Source organism: Emys orbicularis, chromosome 11 (genome assembly GCF_028017835.1).
Source record: "Emys orbicularis isolate rEmyOrb1 chromosome 11, rEmyOrb1.hap1, whole genome shotgun sequence".
Classification (NCBI taxonomy): Eukaryota; Metazoa; Chordata; order Testudines; family Emydidae; genus Emys; species Emys orbicularis.
The window spans coordinates 55,997,352-56,024,159 of record NC_088693.1 but is presented as its reverse complement, the minus strand read 5'-3'; the positions used below and the strand labels follow the sequence as shown (position 1 = coordinate 56,024,159).

The window sequence follows — 26,808 nt, the reverse complement described above, 5'->3', positions numbered from 1 at the left end:
ATGCTTGCTTTCATGTGTCAGTGGTGCACATTTTATAGAACTCATAGAGTCTTGTTCTTTCCCCCTCTCATGTGCAGCCTGCTCATCTCTCCAGCATGTGGAAAGTGGCACTTCTGGGTCTGGGTGCTATGCTTACTCTGAGGGGGTTGGCAAAGGGGGCTCCGCTGAGGCCAGAAGAAAAATGGAAACCTCTGGACAATCCCAGAAACCGAGATCTGGTAAGGAAATCCTGCAGGAAACATTGTAATGAAGCCCAAACTTTGTGTGTGTTTCTCATATTTAGGTGTCTCATTATCAGAATTTCTTACCTTTTGCAGTTAAAAACTTCAAAGTGAAAAGGGACCCTCTTAGCTAGTGTTAGTAACTCTGATGTGCTTTGTATGGTGAGTGTCAGCAGCCATCTGCACATGCTTTAATCTAACTTGAAGAAACACTTTCAATTTAATATATTGCACATGGATCTTCCTCATACCTATGTACAATACACATTAATTTAAAAAGAGATGTATTTTGATCTGTGAAAATACAACTCATTTTATCCAACAGAATAGGGGTGCTCTGTGTGTTCTCCTAGTCCTGTTCTTGTTGACTGTATAGACAATATTGTTTGTCAAATGGTAAACCATGGTTTGAAAACACAAATATATTCATATCTGACACAGCACCTTGAATGGTTTAAGATCTGACAGCCAATTAACAATAACAGAATATTCAATTACAAAGGATTATTTATAAGGTCTTATGCAAAAGTTGTGAGAAACATGTCAGTGGTTAGCAGCAATGTTTGTACTTGTTTGGAAGGTGACCAAATATAACATTTAAAAAATACTAACTAAAACCTAATATTTTTGAACTATAACAGAGACTATCCAGCCAAAGGATCAGCTCAAATCAGTTGCAGGTGACTTTTAGGATAAATAAAATTGTAATGGAAAACCTGAGGCTACTGTGGCTGTTGCTAGAGGCTGCTCTTAATGGAGGTTTCACTGTGTGCCTTTTCTAAAGAAAATGTTAGCAAATTGGGCAGCATAATACTCTGATCACATTTCTTGTGAAGATCTTAAAGGTTTACATAAACTATACTCTTGTATAGTTTAGAACACATGTCAATTTGAGGGACTTCCAGATATTGTAGGCTGTTTAATAAGCTTCACAGTTAAGGTGTGTTCGGGGTGTAAAAGGCATGCATTAAAAAGTTGGGTATCTACCCCATTAATCAATCCTTAAAGCCTAGGGATCTGAAGAAATAATTTAAGACCTTTGAAGCAGTCTGATTCAATCTTCCTGATTTATGCCACCTCTTATTTGGAAAACCAAAGCTAACAAATATTTTTTACTAATATTCTCAGTGTCAGAAGTATACACATTGTTGGGACTGGCAGTTGGGAGAGGTTTCTCCTCTAGGTTACCAGTTTGAATCAGTACTGCTCAGCTGAGACCTCGCTGATTAATGGGTTGGTGGTCTTTGGACAGGTGTCCATATCACAAGGCCAGATTCTGACACCCTTCCTCACGATGAGAAGTACCTTACTCCACATGCAATCCCATTAACTTCAGTGTCAGAATCTGGCAACAATTGCTGGGTCTGTGTGGCCAGTCCCATCATAGGGGCTAATGACTGACTGTACTTAGCAAATGAATATGACTAAATCACTGCTAGGTGTAATCGTTCCAGTTCACACTTGAAACACATTGTGAAAGCAGAGTGGAGCAGCTTGCTCTGCCATTGCCTGTGCTGTACATGTTTGTGGATAAAATAGAGGACTTCATTCCCCTCCAGTTTCTTTCACAAGTATATTTACTTTGTTTTAATGGATATGATTATTCATTTTACATTTTTAAAATGTAAACTGTCTTCAGTTTTTCAGAACACTCCAGGCTTATTTTTCGGGAAGAGGTCTTGATCTGAGAAAGTTCCTAGATACTTTCTCCATGAATAATGACAGACCCAGGCCTGTAGCTATCTACTCAGATCCTACTGCTTCTGCATTTGCAGATTATGAAGAAAAGAAAAAATTATTTCAGAACTACTTCAAAGGCTGAAAGAAGCTGCTGACCAAGGTAAAAGTGATTGTTTTTCCTCTGTGCTGACAGTTACATGTGGTTGACTTACAGATTTGGATTCTGGTAATTTTCCCTTCTATATGAAGAATAAAAAATAACTTGCTCTTGATAACACATCAGAAATGTGTGGTATTTTAACTCTCACTCAAAGGTGATTGAAATTTATTTAAGGAGAAATTTCTGGGGAGTTAATTTCTTTCTGGAATAACAGGAGTAAATGCATGGTAAGAAGTATTCTGAAGTCAGAAGTTTATGCACTGCTTATGTCTCTAATTTATTTCCAGAGACACATACTTGACATTTGCTGGATTAAACAGGGAAAGATTTCAAGAGATCAAGTAAAACCTAGTACAATCTAAATTTTTCTAATGGAGGCTGATAGCCTCCCATGATATGTGCACATCAAGGAAAAAACAGACTCAAAAAAGAAAACATTACAGTAACAAAGAGTAATCGGCCTATTAAATCTCTGTAAATGTGATGTTTTTATTTCTTCAATTAAAAGTGAAGGTTGGATAAAATAGTGTGCAAACTGATTCATATGTCTATACTATAATATGAATCAAGCTTGCACTATTAGTATATCCATGACCAAATGTACTGCAGGGAACTTGGATATTTATTTTATTTTTATTTTGTATACTATATAAATAATAATCCTCTTTATGACAACATGATGAGGGTAGCTAAGTATTATTGTCCCCATTCTACAAACAGTAAGAACTTCAATAGGATTTGGATCCTGCCCAAGGACCTACAAGGAGTCAGTGGCAGTCAAGGTTAAAACTCAGGAGTTCCTGGCTGCCAGTCCTGTGCTTAGCTCACTAGTCCATGGCTCTGTCTGAACTATGTAGCACACCACCACCATTCATTATATTATAGTGACAATTGTATTAATATTTTCATTTTAAATCACCTTTTGATGGGTTTAATTTGAAAAAAAAAATCCAGCACCACACAATGTAAAATGGATTAAAAAGTGGTTTTAAAAGATGTGCTCTACCTCAATCAGAATGTATTAGTTTGGTGAAGGAATTATGGAGTAAAAATCTATGGCTTGTGTCACGCAGGAAGACAGACTAAATAATCATAGTGGTCCCTTCTGGCTTTAAAATTTGTGAAGCTATGAAAATTCTAAACTTAAACAAATTCAAATGTGATTTAAATGACTCTTTGGGTTGTTTTTAGTAATAAATAGTGGGTAAGAGATGGTTTCTGAACATAAATTTCTGGCTGTTCATAAATGAAAATATTTGCTTTGAGTTTCGTACAAAATAGTTTATATTTACTGTGAAATTACTAAATTACTGGACACTTGTGTTTTGCTGCATCAGCCACACAGAGGATAACTCAAGGTCTGGGGCCTAAGGAACATAAAACAACACTGATGTTTGACACAAACTGATGAAGACCTAGAAACACAGAATTAACTGTGCTCCCCTATCCTTGATTTACTCTGTTGTCTAAATATTGCATCACATAAAATCAGATTCTGGGCCCCCAAAATATGTGGAGATTCTGTTGTTAACTTGATGAAGATTTAGGGGCTGAAAAGACTGGGCATTTAAAAAAAAATTTAATTCTAACCAGGGTTTGTGTTCAGTTAATTACAACTTCCTAATCTCTCCACCCTATCAGCCTTGCAGCCACATAATGTGCTAAACACAGCAGAACTGTACATTTCCACTCTAGGTGGGGGCAGAATTTGAAATCCAGTCCTCAGGCACCACAGAGCTGTATTCCACAAAGGTCTCCATGCCATAATCATGCAGGGAGGTGGGCAAGAATGGAAATTGTGTATTTGTACGTATGCAGCCAGTGGCTGATCCTATGAAAGGTGAGTGGCCAGAAACAAGCAGCCACATTAGCTCTACTGACACTACATGGCCTTGAGGAATCTGTTCCTCACCCTGACCTTTACAGAGATTACTCCCAGTCAGAAAAGATAATTTACTGTTTAACAATGCTCATGCTAATAATTTGGGATTTATGAGCCCATCTAAGTCAGTGGGAGTGTTTCAGTTAGGGTCCTTTGGCTTTGGATCCGACCCCATGTGCTTTTAAATGCTCCTACTTACCATCATTTTATTATTTTATTTATTTTTCCTTTCAGGTGGTTACTTTTGGACTTCATGTGAATTGGAAGCATACATGGCAAAATGTTACTGCTTTGGGGTTTCTATTATCTGACAATTTAACATTTTCTTCAGCATCCGAGTCTTTACATATACAAATCTGACATCTGGCTGCAATTTGCCATATTTGCTCACTTTTCAGGTGGTGAGGTATGGATGGTTGTGAAGATTGGTCTGACAAGATTTTACTTGTTGAAATGTAAATGAAGGAAAAGTTCAATCTGATGTAGTATGTCTCACTATTCCTAATTGTCTTTGTCAAGGAATGTAAATAAATGTTACCTTTTAAAATGATTACATCTAGGTTTTAGATAACTGTTTTCTTGAATGGAATTTTACTGAGTCTTCATTACAGTGCTTTGTATTTGGTTTGGAGATGTGTGGAATTAAATCTTCATGAAAGAAAGATAGACTCATCAGATGTATACATCTGAGAGAGATCCCAAAGATCATCCTACTGAAAAAGGCAGAAGATAATACAAAAAGAGCCTCCATAAATGTGGAAATAAGAAAAACCCTGTGAAGTCCTAAGACGTACATTATTAATGTCATATTCAAGGTCTCATTCAGATACACAATAGCCATCAGAGTACTTTTATGTTTTGATAGGAATCTCATAGTAAGGAATCCCTATGATTCCCACAATTTAGTAATTAAACTAATAAATTATTCATAAGAGCCCATCTTACTATTACTGCTCTGACCATTCCTTATGTAGCTGAACCATTACAGATTTCCAGTACCATATTCTAAAATGGCATCAGGAAATCCTGCATTCAGATTACCACAGGTACTTCTCATTTGGAAGGTACAGCATTGATCCTGAGAAGACTTTGACACACATGCTTAATGTTCCACATGTGAGTAGTCCTACTGACTGAAGTTAAAGGATGAAATCCTGGCCCAATTAAAGTCGATGGCAAAAGTCCCATTGATTTCACTAGGATCAGGATTTCACCCAACTTGAGCACATGGATGAGTCTTTGCAGAATCAGAGCCTAATCCCTTGTTTAATAATAGGTATGAAATATGGAGGTACTAGCTCCATTGTTGTTTCAGTACTGACATGGTCACCAGCTATACGTGCACACTTGTAGAACCGGGACAAGAAGGCAGGCCACTGGCTTCAAAACAGAGGCATCTATCATCTAAACTAAACTCCTTTAGCTGTTAGTAGTTGAAAGGATTTTATTTTACAAACCAGGTATGTAGTCTGGACCCATCCAGCCCACCAAATGGAGACTTTTTTTTTTTTAAGGAACAGGAGACTGACTAGCATATTTAGAAAAGCCTGTAGAAGTCGATGTAAGTTAATGCAAACTCAGAAGCTAGAATACATATCTGTGAGGGTATGTCTACACTACGAGGGTAGTTCGATTTCACTTAAATCGAATATGTGGAATCGATATTGCAAAGTCGAACGTGTGTGTCCACACTAAGGACAGTAATTCGACTTTGTGAGTCCACACTAACGGGGAAAGCGTCGACATTGGAAGCGGTGCACTGTGGGCAGCTATCCCACAGTTCCCGCAGTCCCCGCTGCCCATTGGAATTCTGGGTCGAGCCGCCAATGCCTTCTGGGTAAAAAAAATGTGTCAAGGGTGCTTTGGGGTAATTGTCGTCATCCGTCCGTCACTACCGCCCTCCCTCCATCCCTGAAAGCGCCGGCGGGAAATCAGTTCGCGCACTTTTCTGGTCAGTGACAGTGCGGACGCCACAGCACTGCGAGCATGGATCCCGCTGCGACCATCGCTGCAGTTATGGCCGTTGTCAACGCCTCGCAGCTTATCATCCACCTTTACCAGAGGCAGATGCAGATAAACCAGGCGAGGAGGCTACGGCACCGCGGTGAGGGCCTGAAGTCTGAGAGTAGCACAGGCCTGTCAGAAAGCACGGGACCCAGCGCCGAGGACATCACGGTGACAATGGGTCTTGGGGATGTTGTGGAACGGCGATTCTGGGCACGGGAAACAAGCATGGACTGGTGGGACCGCATAGTGCTGCAGGTCTGGGATGAATCCCAGTGGCTGCGAAACTTTCGCATGCGGAAGGGGACCTTCCTTGAACTTTGTGAGTTGCTGTCCCCTGCCCTGAAGCGCAATGACACCCGGATGCGAGCAGCCCTGACTGTCCAGAAGCGAGTGGCCATAGCCCTCTGGAAGCTTGCAACGCCAGACAGCTACCGGTCAGTCGCGAACCACTTTGGCGTGGGCAAATCTACCGTGGGGGTTGTTGTGATGCAAGTAGCCAACGCAATCGTTGAGCTACTGCTCTCAAAGGTAGTGACCCTGGGAAACGTGGAGGTCATCATAGATGGCTTCGCCGCGATGGGATTCCCAAACTGCGGTGGGGCTATAGATGGAACTCACATCCCTATCCTGGGACCGGACCACCAGGCCAGCCAGTACATCAACCGAAAGGGCTACTTTTCAATGGTGCTGCAAGTACTGGTGGACCACAGGGGACGTTTTACCAACATCAACGTCGGATGACCGGGCAAGGTTCATGACGCTCGCGTCTTCAGGAACTCTGGTCTGTTTAGACGGCTGCAGGAAGGTATTTACTTCCCAGACCACAAAATAACTCTTGGGGATGTGGAGATGCCTACAGTGATCCTTGGGGACCCAGCCTACCCGCTAATGCCCTGGCTCATGAAGCCCTATACTGGCGCCCTGGACACTGAAAAAGAACTGTTCAACTACCGGCTGAGCAAGTGCAGAATGGTGGTGGAGTGTGCTTTTGGCCGTCTCAAGGGGAGATGGAGATCTCTGACTCGCTGTGATCTCAGCGAAACCAATATCCCCATTGTTATAGCAGCTTGCTGTGTGCTCCACAATCTCTGTGAGAGCAAGGGGGAGACCTTTATGGCGGGGTGGGACGTTGAGGCAAATAGCCTGGCTTCTGATTACGCCCAGCCAGACAGCCGGGCGATTAGAAGAGCCCAGCGGGACGCGCTGTGCATCCGGGAGGCTTTGAAAGCTAGGTTCCAGAGTGAGCACGGTTACCAGTGACTTTTCAGTTTCTGTACAGAGAAGCTGAACCTGCCCCCGTTTCTTTACCCAGTTAATGTTGACTATCCTCTCCAGTTACATACCCCCTTCACCCCCTTCCAAAAAAATAAAATCAGTTTTATTTTCTTAATGAACACCGTTGTCTTTATTACTGTTTTCGCGGGAATGTTTTAAACCTGGGACGCAGACTGCGGTGGGGAGCGGGTGTAGTGTACTGATGCAAATGATGCTTCTAAACTCCAGGAATGACAGGATTCGCGGTGGTGGACTGGTTGTTTCAACAGAGCCTGCCAGCCCTCCTGAGCGGGACTGCGTGTATGTGGGGGCTATGTGACTGTATGGCAGGGGGAGGAGGGTTACAGATCCCCTGCTGCGTGGCTCTGTGATCCAGGAAAAGGACCACTGCATAAGATCTGTAACTGCCCTCCCCCACCACACAGTCACAGAGCACCCCCCACCCCCACAGAACATGAAAACCACCTCCCAGACTGACCAGGGTAACTAGTCACTGCACTGTGTATGTGCCCTGCTGCTGGACCTGCCCCCGCCTCTGTACCCTGCTAAAGGTGACTGTCCTGTCCAATTATCAAGCCCCTACCCCCCCTTCAGACAGACTCTCCTCCAAAACAACATGATGGAAACAGTAATGAACAGAAACGTATTTTTTATTAACAACCACACATGAAACTGGGGGGTGAAACTTGGACGGGGGCTTGGGTGAGGCGGGAAGGAAAGGACTTTTCAAATTTTGGGGAATGACAGCCTTCTGGTGCTTGAGCAGTCTGCAGGGGTGGAGTGAGAGTTTTCACGGACTCTGCCGCCCCTCCTTCTTTGGACTTTGGGCGAGGGGGGTATGGGACTTGGTGGCGGGGGAGGGCGGTTACTGATAGACTGGAGCGGGGCTCTGTCCTCCTGCCTCCGTTCCTGCAGAACATCAACAAGGCGCCGGAGCATGTCCGTTTGCTCCCTCGTAAGTCCAAGCAGCGTTTGAGTCGCCTGCTGGTCTTCCTGCCGCCACCTCTCCTCACGTTCCATGTATGTCCGGTGCATTTGGGACAAATTCTCCCTCCACTGGTTCTGCTGTGCTGCCTGGGCTCGGGAGCAGCCCATTAGTTCTGAGAACATGTCCTCTCGCGTCTTCTTCTTCCTCCGCCTAATGTGCGCTAGCCTCTGGGAGTGTGATGCCAGGCTGGGTTGGGAGACAGTCGCAGATGTGGCTGTGGGAAAGAGAAAAAGGTAGTGAATTCCTCCGAAAGATAAATGTAGTTGTGAACAAAGAACATAGTCTTTCTCTGTGAACAAGACCATGCACTGCACCTATCACATGCGCACTCAGGACAAGGTCGAATTTTCGGACCTCGCCTTCAGTGCCTGGGGTCTTGCACTGCCGATCTGGGAAGCGGGGCAGGACACCGGAATTTCTGTAGCAGGCAGACATGGTAAGCCGTAGACTTGTGGCTGATTAAAACTTTAATAGTAGCACTGGCCTCCTTTCACATTGAAAGCAATGCCAGTCTCTGCTGCCAGCAATCGGCCAAGCATGAACTCTGCCCCTGTCCCACCCCCTCGCGGCTGTCCCAGGGAAAGATCCCTGTATGCTGCCCCTCTCACGCCTCCACCGTGTGGCTGTAAACCGGCGGTTACAGTTCTGTAAAGGAACGGGCAAGCAGTCCCAATACTAACAGTACCCTACCTAATTCAAAGCAGGTCATCATGAGCGACATCACAATAATGAGGATCTCAGACAGCGATAAAGAAAGGATGCTTTGGGAAAGCCTGCAAAGACCAGGGCCCTATGCCGCCATGCTGTGCAAGGCTATGATCCCGGAGTACTTGAGCGGAAACGTCTCCTACTTCGGAGGACCCAATAAGGCCGTTCTCCCCAGGAACCTGATGAACAGGCTTTCCAATTACCTCCAGGAGAGCTTCCTCGAGATGTCCCTGGAGGATTTCAGCTCTATCCCCGGACATATAGACCACATTTTAATATAGCTGCACTGGCAGGGACTAAAGAGTGGAGCGGCTTGGGCAGCAGAATCATGCACAACCGGACACTGTTAGATTTTTTTAAAATAGTTAGGACTGAATAGTTAAGCAAACAAATCATGAAAAACACATTGTTCTTATTGTTAATATTCCAGTTCTGTTAAAAATAAATGTTTACATGTTTAAAACACTTACTGCTTGATCCTTCCCCTGAATCTGTGTCCGGGTTAAATGCTGGGGACGGTTGGTAGGGGATCTCTGTAAGGGTGATGAAGAGATCCTGGCTGTCGGGGAAATCAGTTTGGTAAGCGCTGTCGACTGCCTCGTCCTCCTCATCTCCTTCCTCGTCTTCCCCGTCCGCTAACATGTCCGAGGAACCGGCCCTGGACAATATCCCATCCTCAGAGTCCACGGTCAGTGGTGGGGTAGTGGTGGCGGCCGCACCTAGGATGGAATGCAGTGCCTCGTAGAAACGGGATGTGTGGGGCTGGGATCCGGATCGTCCGTTTGCCTCTTTGGTCTTCTGGTAGCCTTGTCTCAGCTCCTTGATTTTCACGCGGCACTGCGTTGCATCCCGGCTGTATCCTCTCTGCCATGGCTTTAGAGATCTTCTCATAGATCTTTGCGTTCCGTCTTTTGGAGCGCAGCTCGGAAAGCACGGACTCATTGCCCCACACAGCGATGAGATCCAAGACTTCCCGATCAGCCCATGCTGGGGCCCTCTTTCTATTCTGGGATTGCACGGCCATCTCTGCTGGAGAGCTCTGCATCGTTGCCAGTGCTGCTGAGCTCGCCACGATGTCCACACAGGAAATGAGATTCAAACTGCCCAGACAGGAAAAGGAATTCAAATTTTCCCGGGGCTTTTCCTGTGTGGCTGGTCAGAGCATCCGAGCTCGGACTGCTGTCCAGAGCGTCAACAGAGTGGTGCACTGTGGGATAGCTCCCGGAGCTATTAGCGTCGATTTCCATCCACACCAAGCCTAATTCGATATGGCCATGTCGAATTTAGCGCTACTCCCCTCGTTGGGGAGGAGTACAGAAGTCGAATTAAAGAGACCTCTATGTCGAACTAAATAGCCTCGTGGTGTGGACGGGTGCAGGGTTAATTCGATGTAACGGCGCTAAATTCGACATAAACGCCTAGTGTAGACCAGGCCTAAGTGATTTAATCTGTTTTATAATACAATAATTGCTCTAGAAACATAATCACTGCCCTATTCCAGATGAGTCATAGAAATGGTTCTGCTACTCTGTTTCCACTTGATGAAAAGAATAGAAAAACTACAGATGTCTTTCCTCCAAAGAATCAATGTAATCAGTAAAACTGGAGTTATTAAATATGCATCTAACCTTTGTGTATTTCCTGTATCAGTTGGCTCATCCAACTCTGCCTTTCATTTTCACTAGTACAAAGTGAGGGCAACGTGGGTGTAAACTGCTCTTATTATGACTTCGTAGCATTTCATAATACTTAGTCCTGCTATGAGTGCAGGGGACTGGTCTCTTTCAGTCCTATAATTCTATGATTCATACGCACTTTGAACTGTGCTGCACAAGAATCTGACTTAATCCTGAGCAAATCTCGGGTGCTTTCCCAATATAGATTTCCATAAATGTTTACATCCAATGGTATCTTCATGTAACCCTTCTGCCCATCTAAGTTGGCAGCAACAAGGGCCGGGTTCTGTATCTAGGGGTTCTGTTTCAATAACACAATGCAAAACCGGCTCGAGCCCCCACCCAGTGACCTGGGACAATTACATACCACCCCCCTGGGTACCTCTAAGAGGCAATACTTCCCCTCTCGCAAGCACGGAGTCTGAGTGTAGCAGAAAATGTTTAATAACATGAGGTAAACGACATCAGCATAAGATTGGAAAAAAACACCACAAACAGGATTCATAACACAAACCATGAGCAAAACCCACCCCAGCAAATTGGGCTGTGTCCTTTCCCTTTGTCTCTTGAATCCAACAACCCAAAAATCACCCAGAGTCCCCAAAGTCCAACACCCCCAAAGTCTCTTGGGTCCAGCAACCACCCAAAGTCCCAAAAGTCCAACAACCCCCAAAGTCTCTGTCCCTGGTCAGTGCAGCCCCAGAGCAAAAAAGGGGGGGCACGCAGGGTGTTAAGGGGCACCTTACGTGATCCGAGGCTGGCCAGCCGTCTGTTTCTCCGTGGGGGTTCCGCCGCAGCCTTCACCACAAGCCAGTCCACTTTCCTGCCATCCCACGAACTGCTCCGCTCTACAAGCTGCTCCGCTCCACTCCGCTCACCGACCTGTGAGCCGTTCCAGCCGTCCCCGCAAACAGCCCTGCTCGCCGTTCCTTGGGCCACTCCAACCGGCCCCACAAGGCTCCACGCCGCTCGCTGCTCCTCCAGTCGTCCCCACAAATTGCTCCGCCAGCTGCTGAGCAATATAGCTTCAGGCTCCCCCACTTGTTAACACTTCACTCAGTGACCTCAGCTCTTAATAACTTTAGCTCTTTTGTGATTTCAGCTCTTAGTGATTTCAGCTCAATAGTAGGGGAGCCCTAGTACTGGTGCACCATTGGCCCAAAATGAATTCAGCTCAGCAGCCTGTAACCAGACTCCTAATGGAATCAAAGTTAGCTCTGACATTCAACAGTGGAGAGAGGAGGTGGTGCAATTGGTGTTTCAAACCCTCAGAGGGGGCCCATACCATCAGGTACAAATACCTGTCCCCATCCTCTCTCAATTCACTGGGTTCTGTAACCCATGCCCCTTGTCAAGCAAGTGCTACTTAGGTAATGGTGAAGGACTCACTCAGTCCTTCTGTCATACAACAGTTCCACTGGCCTTGATTCACAGAATCAGGGTAACAAAACTTTATTCTTCCTGCCCCAATAATAGAGAAACATGGGGATCCCACACCAGCCAAAGTAACCACTTTCAGTTGCTGTTGTTCCATGCCAGGCGAGTGGGTGTGCCTATGCAAACAAGATCAGCCCCTGGAGTTCTTTTCCACACTCGCCATAATTTACCACCAGATGTCAGGGTAGAGCTCATCCTGACACTGCTTACATTCATAAATTAGGGAGATAGACTTCTGTTCTTCTTGGATAGCTGCATCTATTTATTTGATCTATCTGTGCCCTTCTAATACACCTATTGCTGTAGTTTATGTTCTAGGCGTAGTCCTTCACTTCCTTTATCTGGTCAGGATTCAGTAACTCCTGTCTACTGTGATCTTTCAACCACTTAAAACAGTACAAGGAATGGGAGATGCCCTTTCAGCTATCAATACCTTCCTTGGAGGTTTTTAAGGTCAGGCTTGACAAAGCCCTGGCTGGGATGATTTAGTTGGGAATTGGTCCTGCTTTGAGCAGGGGGTTGGACTAGATGACCTCCTGCGGTCCCTTCCAACCCTGATATTCTATGATATTCTATTATTCTAATACGTACCTCCTTGATGCAAAGACCACTGAAGTTAAAGGAAAGACGTCTATGGAAATAGACTTTGGATCGGGTCCCTACAGAACATTGGGCTGTAAATAAGGGTTTATTACGAAAACAGCGGTGTATCCGGGGTAATTTTAGTGTTTAGGAAAGATGTTGGGTAAACTCAGTATAGGAAATACTTAATTTCAGATCCGTTGGGAGGTGATGCATAGCAGTCAGTACACTTACCGGCCCACCCTGACAGCTTTGCCTAATGTATGCAGTGGTAGTGTAGCCCTGTCAGTGCCTAGGGTGACCAGATGAGAGGAAGAAAATATCGGGACACATGGGGGACGGGGAGGTCCACCGGCGGAGCAAAAAAAACAACGCTGAGTGCTGCCGGCAGAGCGAAATATCGGGACAAATTGTGTCCCGACCAAAGATTGGTCGGGACGCGGGACAAACACCTAAATATCGGGACGGTCCCGCTTTGATCGGGACGTCTGGTCACCCTATTAGTCCTAGAATATTAGAGAGACAAGGTGAAGCAGGTAAAATATCTTTTATTGAATCACCTTCTCTGGGGGATCGAGACGCTCTCCAGCTCCACCGAGCTCGGGGTCGCACCCAGGGCCAAGTGGGATCAGGCTGCTTAGCATCACTACTTACCCCGTGGGGAGGGGGGGCAGGACAGAGCGGCCCCTGGCCCCACCCTCCGCCACTTGTGGCCCCACCCGCCCAACCCCCTTCTACCATCGCCCTGGAGCCTCCGCGGCTCCCTGCTGCCCCCCTCCCTCTGTGCCCAGGAGACCAGCGGCTTCGCATCCGTACCGCGCATGCTCAGAGCTCAGCCAGCTGGCGCTACCCCGGAACTGTTGCGCGGCGGCAGCGAGCTACGGTCGGACCCGATTAACAAGGGACGCCGAGTCCGTGCGCGAAACAACCCCCTCGTCCCCGGGTTCGCGGCGCAGCGGCAGGCGCGCGATGTCGGGCTTCAGCCCCGAGCTGATCGATTACCTGGAGGGGAAAATCTCCTTCGAGGAGTTCGAGAGGCGCCGAGAGGAGCGCAAGAGCCGCGAGAGGAAGGTGAGGGGCCCGGCCGCCCCCCTCAGGCAGGTCACGCCGTTCGTTGGCCCGTTAGAGCCGCCCCCGCCCGGCCCCGGTGCCCCTTCGCTGGGAGACTGCGCGCGCGCTGCACCGTGGCCCGGCGCGTGTGCTCACTGTGCGGGCATGAGGGGAGTTACAGGGGCCCCAGGAGTGGCTGGGAGCCGCCGTGTCGAAAATACACTCAGTTTAGCAGCGGGGGGATGGCCGGGGAGGGTGCAGGGCAATGGCCTGGGGGGGGGGGGGGTGCGTGGGGGGATGGCCTGGAAGGGGGCGAGTGGGGGGGTGGCCGGGGAGGGTGCAGGGTAATGGCTGGGGGTGGTGGTGCGTGGGGTGGTTGGGGAGGGGGTGCGTGGGGGGGGGATGGCCAGGGAAGATGCAGGGCAATGGCCTTGAGGCGGGATGCATGGCGGGGGTGGCCGCGGAGGGTGCAGTGCAATGGCCTGGGGGAGGGGGTGCATGAGGGGAGTGGCCGGGGAGGGTGCAGGGCAATGGCCCGGGGGGGGGTGCATGGGGGGAGGGTGCAGAGCAATGGTCTCTGGGGGGTGAGGGTGGGAATGACGGGGACGGTGCAGGGCAATGGCCGGGGCGGGGGGAGCAGGGGGGGAATGGCTGTGGGCTGGGGAGTTTGCAGGGCAATGGCCTTGGAATGCCCAGGGCGGCTGTTTTAACGACAGAACCAGGCTACATAGAATTGTTTTTGGCAACCTCTGGATGGGCGGAGAAATTCCTAAACTTCAGTCTTAGGGTCCGCTGTGCTTCCGGCAGCAGGCAGGGCACAGACAGGGGATGCCCAGCGGGGTATAAATAGCAGTGTAGACAGTGAAATGGTTTAGGCGAATAAAGTGCCCTATGTTCCTAACTCCCATGGGTGTGTAGCTTACACACATCACTACATGCCCAAGCAGTGCCTATCACATCTACACTGCAGTTTTTGGTAGTGTAGTGTCTCTGCTGCCAGAGCTTTTCCATGCCAGAGTGACCGTCCCCAGCTGTGGGGAAAGGCTCTGTCAGTGGGGAACTGTTGGAGCCTTTCCCCATTACCTCCCTGCTGTCAGAGCCTTTCACTTTGGTATGTAGGTATGTGCTGCAGTGACAAGTGTGGGCGCAGCCTAACTTCCACCGCGGCATGTAGATACGCATATAGTGTCTGTGCTCGTCATGTGGACATTGTTAATCCATGAAATATTTTGTGCATTTTGACCTTAATTTATGATCTTGAGATACATGTGAGAAATTATTATTATTTGATAATTGTTAAAATAAGACTCTTGTACATTGCCATGTTTCTGGAAAGACAAGGGCAATTCTTGGTGAACGGAGCCCGACACCATAAGAAATGGCAGCTCCTTTTGCAGAGTGGGTAGGTGTCTGGCTCCGAAGAGAATCTTGGCATTCCCTGACAGGAATGCTGGCACACTGCAGAGTTTGGAGTGGGTTAAAATTGGAGAAAATGAGGATTATACTCAAAGTTCCCTCAGGGACATGAAGGCCACGCATTTTTCATTCCCATAATGAGATAAATATAATTTTGTACATATACAAAGGTTTTGTTTTGATTCATTATTCCTGACTGTAGTTTTTAAGATGTTTCTAGATTTGCTAGCAGGAGTTGTCTTATTTTATAAACATGCTATTTTTGTAGACTAAAAACTGCCCCTCTTATTTTCTAGGCAATTTTTGTTTAGTTAACGAAAAGAAACTTAGATTATGTTGGAAATTTGGAACATCTGATCTTTTCTTTTTCTTTATGTAATTTCATGATACAAGAAGCAACTCTTTCAAAGATTATTGAAGTGCTCTTTTCATTTCTTCATTTATTTGTATATTTTCCATTCTTTTCCAACTACAGTAAATAGGAGAGCCATTGCTGTGGGCCATTGAAATTGCTGTTTCACAAAAAAAAAAATACTTTGTTCCTCCAGAGGAGACCTTACTGGTCAGGAGAGCATTACACCATTTTTATCCAATTTTTTTAAGGGTCATACAATATCAGGGTTGGAAGGGAGCTCAGGAGGTCATCTAGTCCAACCCCCTGCTCAAAGGAGGACCAATCCCCAACTATTTTTTTTTTGCCCCAGATCCCTAAATGGCCCCCTCAAGGATTGAACACACAACCCTGGGTTTAGCAGGCCAATGCTCAAACCACTCAAGAAACTATTAATTGCAACATCTAACCATGTAGTGGTTTCAGCATTGCATTTAATTTTGATAAGGGAGGCAAGCTTTTAAAAGTATTCATGATGTTTGTTTACAGTTTTGTTCACTTGGATAGTCACACCTCGTTTTTTTGAGAGATGTTGGGAACCATATAATCTTATTCCAGTGTACTTCAATACAAGCCGTATTCTTCAAGAGACTTCATTCAAAACTAATGTAGGACAACAGTGAACAGTCAGAATTTGAGTTCACTTTGCACTGATGAGAACAGAAGTTTCTTAAAATCAATGTTGGTGCCTGTTTTAATGGAATAATATAGCATCTGTTCCATCAGCAATGTAAAAAGCCAGAAACCCATAGTCTAAATGCCAGTAATTATAAACACAGGTGGAACAGTAAAATTAAATTAGTTTTTGTATTGCAAACCTTGTGACTAATTTTGTTGATGTCTAGGATGGAGAAAGTGTACCTACTGAGGAAAATACATATGACCCAGATGCTCCATCTACATCTGGAAAAGGATCTGGTAAATCCCGGAGTCGCAGTGAAACAGAAGGTACGTGTCATGGTATGCTGGCTTAAGTGAAGAAATGTAAAAATCACAGTATTTTGTTGCTGAAACCATGTGTTCTTTGATAGGTGACTGTCAAGGCTGATTCCCCACTCTGGCACTTCGAGTGCAGAAGGTGGGGGCCCGCAAGGACTCTAAAAATTAATACTGTCCGCTCCAGGCTTGTATTAAACTCCCAAGGTTACAGCTTCTCTCAGACCTTGGATGGGTAGATGCTGTCACCACCGAAATGCAAAAAACCCTTTTTACCCAGGAAGGCACACTTGGGAATTCCTCCCTGTGGGGTACCCTCAAGCCCTTTCACCCCCCCCCCCGGGAAGAGCTGAGAAAGAAAACAAAGGAAATCAGCTGTTACCACCAGCTAATTAAACAACATGTGCACAAACCTCTTAGGACACAAAAAACCAATCCTGTTCTTAAAAAAGGTAAACTTTATTAAAAACAAAAAGAAAGAAAATACATCTGGAACTTAGGCTATTGCTAGATTTAAAAAGAGCAAATATAATAATTGAGCATCAAGAATGGTTTTCTTGAGGTCCAGCTTAAAGATTACAAGCAAAACAAAAGCACCTGGGGTTAGCACAGAGGAGTCCACAAGCCAATAAGAAGGGGGGGGAAAAAAAAAAGAGAGAGAAACCTAATTGCGTCTTTCTAGACATTTTCTGATCTACTTACATATCTGGGGTTTCAAATGGAGTAGTTTTAGGTATGGTCTGATGATTTCCATACCTGGTTCACAGCTTTTTACAGCATAGCTTCAGCCCTGTTTTGCTCTGTCCCCTCTCTCCGGAGAACAACAGACAGACAAAAGGGGAGTCTTGTTTCAATTTTAAAAAGTTGTAGCCTTCCCATTGGCTGTTTTGGCCAGATGTCCACTCACTTCCCTTTACCTATGCATGCAGTCAGACTTTTTAACCCTTTACAGGTAAAGCAAGTAGAGAACTGCTACTAACAGGGATTTTATAGCTAAGTGGCTGTCTGGGTGTCCATAAAAGGTAGCCCCCACCCCTTCATTTATCACAGTGACTTTTAAAAACAGTTTACAGTTTGTTCAGTTAGAGAATGTAAGTATGAAATGTTTGTTCTCCATCATATCCAAGCTTGCCATTGCACCGGTGGGTGCCCTGTATCTCCAAGAGGCAGGCTCAGTCAATCATAGGGAGGAATTGGGGGAATTATGGGGGGGCGGGGTCAGCAACAACAGTTGCAATTCCATCTGTACTACCAGCAGTATTTTAGACCTGACTTAAACACCAACACACACTGATTCATCAGGATGTATTGTAAATCTGTTCTGACTCTCTTCAACCAGGAGAAACAACAGATGGGGTCAGTAAATCTGTCCATCGGGTCTTCGCTTCCATGCTTGGGGAAAATGAAGATGAGGAGGAGGAAGAAGAGGAAGAGGAGGAAGAAGATGAAGAAACCCCTGAGCAACCCACAGCAGGAGATGTTTTTGTATTAGAGATGGTGCTTAATCGAGAGACCAAGAAAATGATGAAAGCAAGTATTTGCATTTAAAAATCTTCACGTAGTCTGCATGATACCACTGAAGCACAGTGAATACATGTTTTCTGTAGCATCATTTTAGAGACGTGATGCTAATATTTGAAAACTTAACTGAAAATGTTATACATGATGTCTCCTGATCCCTTTTAACTGTTTGATTTGTTTACATGTCTGTATATTTTAAAAGATTCCCGCTGGTTCCTGAGTCGGTTTGTTGACTGTGCTTTATATAAGCTTCCTTCAGCTGTCATTGAGATCTGTCATGCTTGGGTTTTGAGCTCCATGTGCATTTACCATCCTCAAGTTTTGGTTTAACTGAACTGTTTTTGTTGCAGTAAGATTTCACCTAAGTCACAAATTCAGCTGCAGAGTCCTCCTCTTTTATCCCAGCGTGGGGCTGCTCATAAAAGGGCACTTGGTTAAAGAATAGGGGAGTAATTTTTAGTTTTTCTATAATTAGATTTTAAACTTTTATAAATGGATGTTTACACAGTGAGCTACCAAAATGAGTTCTGACAGTTGCATCAGCACCCCCAGTGGTACTGAAACAAATTTAAAATATTTTATATTTGTTTAACAAAAATTACAGATGTGATTGATTCCTCTTGAATTTGGGCATAATAGAATAGGGATGGCATTTGAGCAGTCCAAAAATAATCGGACAATTGACCAGTCAAGTAAAGCCAAAAATGGTCAAATATTTTAGAGCACTAATTTATTAGAACAGTAACCGAAAAGAGTAAGGCTTTATGATCTTCAGTAGGCTTAGCCTTAGATGCTTATGCCTAATTACAACAACCAAGTTACTTAACAGTTATTTTAACTCCGAAAAATGCAAAACACAATGAAATGAGGTTATAAAAAAAGAGAGAATGACACGGTGATGTAATCTAAAAGGTAGGCCACCGCCTACATCAGGGCATTCTTGCTAGAATATTTGACAATGTTTGACCCTGGTGAAATAATAGGCGGTCAATTTGATATTGTTTGACTGGTCAGTTGATCAGCTTACCAAACCTATTGTATATTTATATTTGTTTCTATTATAATCTTTCAATTTAGGAGAAAAGGCCTCGTAGTAAACTTCCTCGAGCCCTCAGAGGCCTCATGGGAGAAGCCAACATTAGGTTTGCTCGAGGGGAACACGAGGAGGCTATACTGATGTGCATGGAAATCATAAGACAAGGTATTTCAATATTTCGTGGGAATGTGTGAGCCATCAAAAGGAATAAGATTTATGTGGAATTTATAGTATTCATCAAGGAAACTAAAAATTAACTGTTGCTTCATTTAATATCAGATACTGCAGCATCAGGAACTGGTCTATTTGTAAATGGTTCTAATACCAAATTAATGATATGAATACTCCTAGCTCATCTTTAAGCTCTGTCTCTCTCTCTCTCTCTCTCTGTTGTTGTTTGTAAAAAGAAATTAAGACCCTTTTCCTGCAAAGACTTATGCCCTTGCCTAGCTTTAAGTACTTAAGTGCCATTAACTTTGCAGAATTGGGGTCTAAATGGCTTGTAGAAATAGTTTGCTGTATGGATAAAACACTATATAAGGTTGTAGTAAAGTTTAGTCAATTTGTTTAATTACACATAAGATAAACTGGGAGATTGAAAGTTTCTTCTTTGTTTTAACAAATTAATTGAATATTTCATATACTTCTAATGTGCATTATTTTCAGAAGCCTAAATTATTTTATTTCAGGTTGGTTAAAAAGTTTAAAACTTAATGAGTATTTTTGTCTTTAATAGCTCCTCTTGCTTATGAGCCATTTTCTACTCTTGCCATGATCTATGAAGACCAAGGTGATATGGAGAAATCATTGCAATTTGAGTTGATTGCAGCTCATTTAAACCCTAGTGACACTGAGGAGTGGGTTAGACTGGCAGAAATGTCACTAGAGCAGGACAATATTAAACAGGCCATATTTTGCTATTCAAAAGGTAATGTAATGACTATTTTACTATTCCTTTGTACTTGTGGTAATTTTATTTGATAATGTAATGATATAATCATTTGATTTGCTTTAGCTATCCCGTTCAGTTTTCTGTTCACTGAGATTGTGGTAACATTGTTTAAAACTGATTTGAACTTTGTTTGTAGGCATATCTCATTCTACGAGGTCTGAGAGTTTTTTCTTCTTACTAAAAGTGTGTGGGAGCATTAAAAATCTATGGATGATCGAGCAACCCCTTTTGCTGTGTTTTGGGAGAAGATAAACATAATAAACTTATATATTTGAAAGCGTTACATTAGTAGCTAATGTACATACTAGATAAGTCTATTGGATTTGGAGTGTTATAGGAGACCTTTCCTCAGGCTGCAAATATTGTTTTCTGTACTATTTTTCTTATCTTCTAAGATGATACTGACACTTGTCACAGGCTTTATCATATCTGAATTCTTTGCTTCAGTCTTCACGGCTGAGGATGTTAGGTAGATTCCCAAACCTGAGCCGGCTTTTGTAGGTGACAAATCTGAGGAATTGTCATAGATTGAAGTGTCACTAGAAGAGGTTTTGGAATTAATTGATAAACTTAACTGTAACAAGTCACCGGGACCAGATGGCATTCACCCAAGAGTTCTGAAAGAACTCAAATGTGAAATTGCAGAACTACTAACTATGGTTTGTAACCTGTCCTTTAAATCGGCTTCTGTATTCAGTGACTGGAAGATAGCTAATGTAACGCCAATATTTAAAAAGGGCTCTAGAGGTAATCTAGTGATTACCTGGTGATCTCACAAAACTAAGTGATTGGGCAACAAAATGGCAAATGAAATTTAATGTGGATAAATGTAAACTAATGCACATTGGGGAAAATAACCCCAACTATACATACAATATGATGGGGGCTAATTTAGCTACAACTAATCAGGAAAAAGATCTTGGAGTCATCGTGGATAGTTCTCTGAAGATGTCCACGCAGTGTGCAGCGGCAGTCAAAAAAGCAAACAGGATGTTAGGAATCATTAAAAAGAGAATAGAGAATAAGACGGAGAATATCTTATTGCCCTTATATAAATCCATGGTACGCCCACATCTTGAATACTGCGTACGGATGTGGTCTTCTCATCTCAAAAAAGACATACTGGCATTAGAAAAGGTTCAGAGAAGGGCAACTAAAATGATTAGGGGTTTGGAACGGGTCCCATATGAGGAGAGATTAAAGAGGCTAGGACTTTTCAGCTTGGAAAAGAGGAGACTAAGGGGGGGATATGATAGAGGTATATAAAATCATGAGTGATGTGGAGAAAGTGAATAAGGAAAAGTTATTTACTTGTTCCCATAATATAATACTAGGGGCCACCAAATGAAATTGATGGGCAGCAGGTTTAAAACAAATAAAAGGAAGTTCTTCACACAGCGCACAGTCAACTTGTGGAAGTCCTTGCCTGAAGAGGTTGTGAAGTCTAGGGCTATAACAGGGTTTAAAAGAGAACTGGATAAATTCATGGAGGTTAAGTCCATTAATGGCTATTAGCCAGGATGGGTAAGGAATGGTGTCCCTAGCCTCTGTTTGTCAGAGGATGGAGATGGACGGCAGGAGAGAGATCACTTGATCATTACCTGTTAGGTTCACTCCCTCTGGGGCACCTGGCATTGGCCACTGTCGGTAGACAGGATACTCGGCTGGATGGACCTTTGGTCTGACCCAGTATGGCCATTTTTATGTTCTTATTATGTTCTTATGTATCATTCAGGTGGATAGTCAAGCAAGCATAGTGAGCCCAGACTTGCATTTGTCTAAGCCACGTACAGTACTGACTACCTGTTGTTATTGTCGTAGCTCTGAAGTATGACCCTACCAATGTGCGTTATCTGTGGGAGAGATCAAGCTTGTATGAGCAGATGGGAGACCATAAAATGGCAATGGATGGCTATAGACGAATCTTAAATCTTCTGTCCCCTTTTGATGGAGAACGCTTTATGCAGTTGGCCAGGGACATGGCGAAGTAAGTTCATTTGCCAATAGCATGACTTGATTTTCCAAGATTGAAAGAAAACTGATTAATTTAAGCTTATTCCCTTTGCCCTTTAGAAAAATCATTGGGAATTTCTTCTTGTGACTTCTTCAGCCTTTAAAATAATGCTCTTTCTGTAGAACCTAGTTTGTTCAGGAGCCATGCCTGAAATCAGGGACTGAAGCCTTTTCTGGACAGTATTACATATCCAATAATTAGCACTGAAATCAACTGTTTGATTTATTCAGCAAATCAGTTACTGCTCTGTACCTCAGTTTTCTCATCTGCAAAACACGCTAAGAATAACTTACTTCATCTCACAGAGGCCCAGCGAGGCTACTTCTTTAATAATTTAAAGCTCTTTGAGATCCGTGAATGGGAGGTGGTGTAAATATGCAAATTAGTGTTATAACACTATTAGAGTTTCAGCTGAGAGTACCTTAATACAATAAAGCCTGCAAACTTGGTTACTGGGGGCAGGGGGGGAAGCAGGAGAAAGCATTTTATTGGGTTTTTAAAAAGTTAACATGTAAGAGAAAAACTAATGATAAAAATCAGTTAGTCAAATGGTAAAAAATTGTCACAAGGTTGAAAAATCTGTCCCTTTTCACTTAAAAAAAAATTGACTTGCTCTAATAAAAATTCTCATAAGGAGGAGAAGACAAATGAAGAGAACAAGGGAACATGTTCAATATCTGTACTTTTTTTTGGTGAGTCTCTTAGGCCTGGTCTACACTTACCCCCCAAGTCGAAGTAAGGTACGCAAATTCAGCTACGTGAATAACGTAGCTGAATTCGACATACCTTACTTCGAATTTACCGCGGTCCACACGCGGCAGGCAGGCTCCCCCGTCGACTTTGCGGTACTCCTCTCGCCGAGCTGGAGTACCGCAGTCGACGGGGATCACTTCCTGGTTCGATTTATCGCGTCCACACCAGACGCGATAAATCGAACTCGGAACTTCGATCCGCAGCCGTCGAACTACCGGGTAAGTGTAGACTAGCCCTTAGTTGACTAGTTTTCATAATATGCGTAACATTGAAAATTGTCACTAATATCTCATACCCATATTTTTATAGGAGTTACTATGAAGCCAATGATGTCACTTCTGCAATTGAGATAATGGAAGAAGCCTTTACTAAACATCAGAGCCTCATCTCCATGGAAGATATAAATATAGCAGCTGAACTGTATATCTCCAACAAACAGTATGACAAAGCTATGGCGGTATGAGAATGAAATGCTTTTGTGTCAGGTTTAACAGTTTTGTGCCCTTTAGAAGGACAGATTTTATCTTGACGTTATTAAACAATATAGTTTTTCCAGTTTTGTGATAGTTCAGCAAGTCAGATACATTAATATTCATAACTCCAGTGTGTCAGTAAATTAGCATTGAAATGAAGTTTGATTTATTCGGTAAGAGGCAACAGAAGATTTGTATGTTGTTTCTTGGGGAAGGTTTTAAAAATGTGATTTTCTTCTCCTTAGATGTATTGATCTGGGTAGCCTGATGAAGCCAATGAGTCGTGATCGGTGTGTCTGTGACACATCAGCACAGATCATTCATAGTTTAGGGCAAGAAGGGACCATTAGATCATCTTTATGACCTATAATACATTATAGGTCATTACACCCAGTTACTCTTGTGTTGAGCCCAATAAGTTATGCTTTAGTCAAACACAGGTAGTGCTTGGCTAAAGCATATCTCCCAGAAAGAGAGACAGATTCGATCTGAAAACCTCGCAAGATGAAGAATACACCACTCCCCTTGATAGTTTGTTCAAATGGTTAATCACTCACTGTTAAAAATTTGTGCCTTATTTCTAATTTGAATATGTTAGGCTTCAGCTTCACACCATTGGTTCTTGTTATGCCTTTCCCCGCTAGATGAAAGAGCCCGTTCATACCTGTTATTTTTTTCCCCATGAAGGTATTTAAACACTGTAATCAAGGCACCTCTTCTTTTTGGTAAGCTAAACAGATTGAGCGCTTCTCTGTCTTTGACTGGTAAGGCATTTTCTCCAGCCCTTCAGTCATTTTTGTGGCTCTTCAACTTCTCTGGTTTTTCAAGATTCTTTTTAAAATGTGGAAACCAGAATTTTACCCCTAATACCAGTATCAGTCTATGCCATATGCAGAGGTGAAATCACCTTCCTGCTCCTACTCACTACTTCTCTATGGAAGTCTAAATATTTTACATCAAGACTGTCTCTGTATTAAGATGTGGTCCAGACTCTGGAAAGAAAAAATTGAAAAACCCTGTATTAACTACTTTTTGCATGGGTTACTCTGGCAATGACCACGTTGTAAAGCTGTTTACTTAAACCAGTTATTTTATGGGGCTGATTTTATTGTTTCTAACAGGACATGAATTGCTCTTCCATTTTTAGGTTATTACGGATTTTTCAGGAATTGTAGTTTCAAAGAAAGTGACTGAACAAGGCTCTTCTGAGGAGAATAAAGGTAACTGGCAAACAAGCAGCTAGTAGGATGCCATTGTCAGTGTAATATACCATCTCCCTTGTAGTGCATGTTCTTTTGAGCTATTCAATACTTCTAGATTTTTCTTGAAAAGCTCTTCATTGTTGTATTGAGTGACACATGGTCTATTAAACTTTTTATAGTAAATTAATTTTGCCCATAAAAGCCAGTTGGCCACTTTGATGTGGTGACTCATTAAACCCATGGGCTGCTGCTGTCTAGGGTATAATATAATAGGTGGCTAGTTAAATTGCTAAAACTCCCACTGAGGTTTTCAGATCAGATGATTTACTTCTCTTAGATAAATAGCTTTTGAAAAACACTAATTTAATAGCATCTTGACTCAAATATCTGTCTTTATACTAAATGAGATAAAACTAATTATGTTCTTTATAAACCCTACCTGTGCAATTACAAATTCAAGTCTTTTGGTTTATGCAGATGTATAAATACTAGTTTGGGATCATAAATTTGCTTCCACATGAAAGCCATTGCTTGGTTCTGAAAATGTTTGTCTGCCGTGCTTTTAAATGGTTTGTCAAGCTGAAAAATGATTTTTAAAAAATAAATAAATAAATAAGCTAGCCCAGGCCAGTAATATTTGTCTGTGGCTGACCAGTTGGTTTAGCAGTGAAGTCCAAACCCAGTGCAAATACACCTCTACCCCGATATAACACGAATTCGGATATAACGCGGTAAAGCAGCGCTCCAGGGAGACGGGGCTGCACACTCCAGCAGATCAAAGCAAGTTCAATATAACGCGGTTTCACCTATAACGCAGTACGATTTTTTTGGCTCCCGAGGACAGCGTTCTATCGGGGTAGAGGTGTATAAGAGCTGGTCCTGCACTCCCTTTTCAGGCAAAACTCCTGAAAAATCTTCTCATTACTAAACATAAATAAGGAGCAAAACTATTATGAATCAAAAAATAAATGCAGTTTATTATGTCATGCCAAATCACATAGTTATTAGGACAAACCTATACAATCTGCTAGGAGCTTACTTTCCCTTTTTCCCCTCTCTACTTTTTAAAGCCCTTGTCACTGTGCTATCTTTTAAAAAGATGGCCTATTTTTCAGTAGTTAACAAAAAGCTACTAATCAAATGTAGACACCAAATTAAATAGTTTTGGATTCATTGAAAACTGCTAATGAGTTTAATCTGATTTTTTGTTTCCTGTCAGACATGAAAGATGTAGTGGCTGTCGTGGAAATTCAGGAGAGTCAAGTGGCCGTGATTGACTATCAAGATTTTCCAGCTGAATCCAGCACTGTTTGTAAGCAATTTAATTCTGAATCTAGTGTAAATGTGAAACCTGATCATGGTCAGTATTCAGCTTTTGAAAGTCTGGGCAACAGTGAAGGTTTTTGACGGGAGGGATGTTGGATTTAGTCTAGAAAAGACTCTTGATCTGCCTTTCTTCCTTGGTTGAAAATTACTGCCTCCTACCCTGTCTACCTTCACATTTTAAAAACACCCAGTTTCCAGAAATTATCCACTTTGAAACTGCTGTTTTCTGATGATTTTTAAAACATTTATCAGCAACTGAATAATGATAATTATTATACTTGGCATATCTGGAGTCCTTTATTTGTTCAAAGAAATGTACAGACATTGACTAATCCTCACAACTGTGACTTATAGGTCCTGGAAGTGTGTATTAGAAGTGAAATGGAGTTTATTGTAGACCTGAGGAGTCTGTGAATGTATTTGCGGTTCATGTTGATTGATGGTGAGGCATGTTAGGTTGATCCAGATTTGGTGAGTTCCTTGACATTTAGTGATTGCGTTTACAGGAAGTACATTTGATCAACCGTAACCCCAAATCAATGAACTTTTAGTGTGGGATTTCTATACGATTTAGTAGTTAGTTAACAAGAGTAACCTCTTTGACATGTACAGCACACTTGCCATTCTCTCCTTATTGCGGTCTTTGTAGGTATTACTTAGAGAGTTCTGTAGGTATGTGCTGTGTGTGTTACAAAATGCAGAAAGAGTTAGTCCCTGTTCTTATAGGGCTTGTGGTCTAATGTGGAAAAGTAGCATATGCGGGACTACAGTTCACTTAATAGTAAAGGAGCTGGGGACACTGATGAGTAGGTCAGTATAGGAAGGCTTTGTGAAAGAAGAGAGTTTGAAGGAGGAGAGGGAGGACACTAAGGACTCTGGTGCTGAGTATATCCTGCAAGGTGCAGAGCACCTTCAACTACTGCTGAAGTCAGTAAAAATTGATGGCACTTCGTAGGATCAGGTGCTTAGGTCACGGGGAGCAGGAAGTTGCTTCAAACATCAGGGAAAGCAAGAAAGAAGTGAATCAGTTAGGACCTGATCTAACACTAATTGAACCAATCGAAAGATTTCCATTGACTTTTGTGGAGCTGAATCAGGACCAGAGAAGAGGGTGCGGAGAAG

At 43.3% G+C, this 26,808-nt stretch overlaps 2 protein-coding genes across 2 annotated transcripts in view; both read left to right on the top strand.

Moving 5' to 3' along the window:
• On the top strand, positions 1–2,043 carry C11H2orf66 (chromosome 11 C2orf66 homolog). Its single transcript, XM_065412866.1, is given in 3 exon segments — positions 1–58; positions 61–218; positions 1,861–2,043. Coding segments are annotated over 3 exon segments (399 nt in total).
• Positions 2,044–13,531: 11,488 nt separating this feature from the next.
• Positions 13,532–26,808, top strand: part of GTF3C3 (general transcription factor IIIC subunit 3) — a 33,132-nt gene continuing 19,855 nt past the window's right edge. The window contains exons 1-8 of the mRNA XM_065413257.1: positions 13,532–13,687; positions 16,319–16,421; positions 17,749–17,939; positions 19,008–19,131; positions 19,703–19,894; positions 21,740–21,905; positions 22,995–23,142; positions 24,306–24,378. Of these exons, the coding sequence (XP_065269329.1) occupies positions 13,586–13,687; positions 16,319–16,421; positions 17,749–17,939; positions 19,008–19,131; positions 19,703–19,894; positions 21,740–21,905; positions 22,995–23,142; positions 24,306–24,378 (1,099 nt within the window). The 5' untranslated portion in view covers positions 13,532–13,585. The remainder of the gene's footprint in view (positions 13,688–16,318; positions 16,422–17,748; positions 17,940–19,007; positions 19,132–19,702; positions 19,895–21,739; positions 21,906–22,994; positions 23,143–24,305; positions 24,379–26,808) is intronic.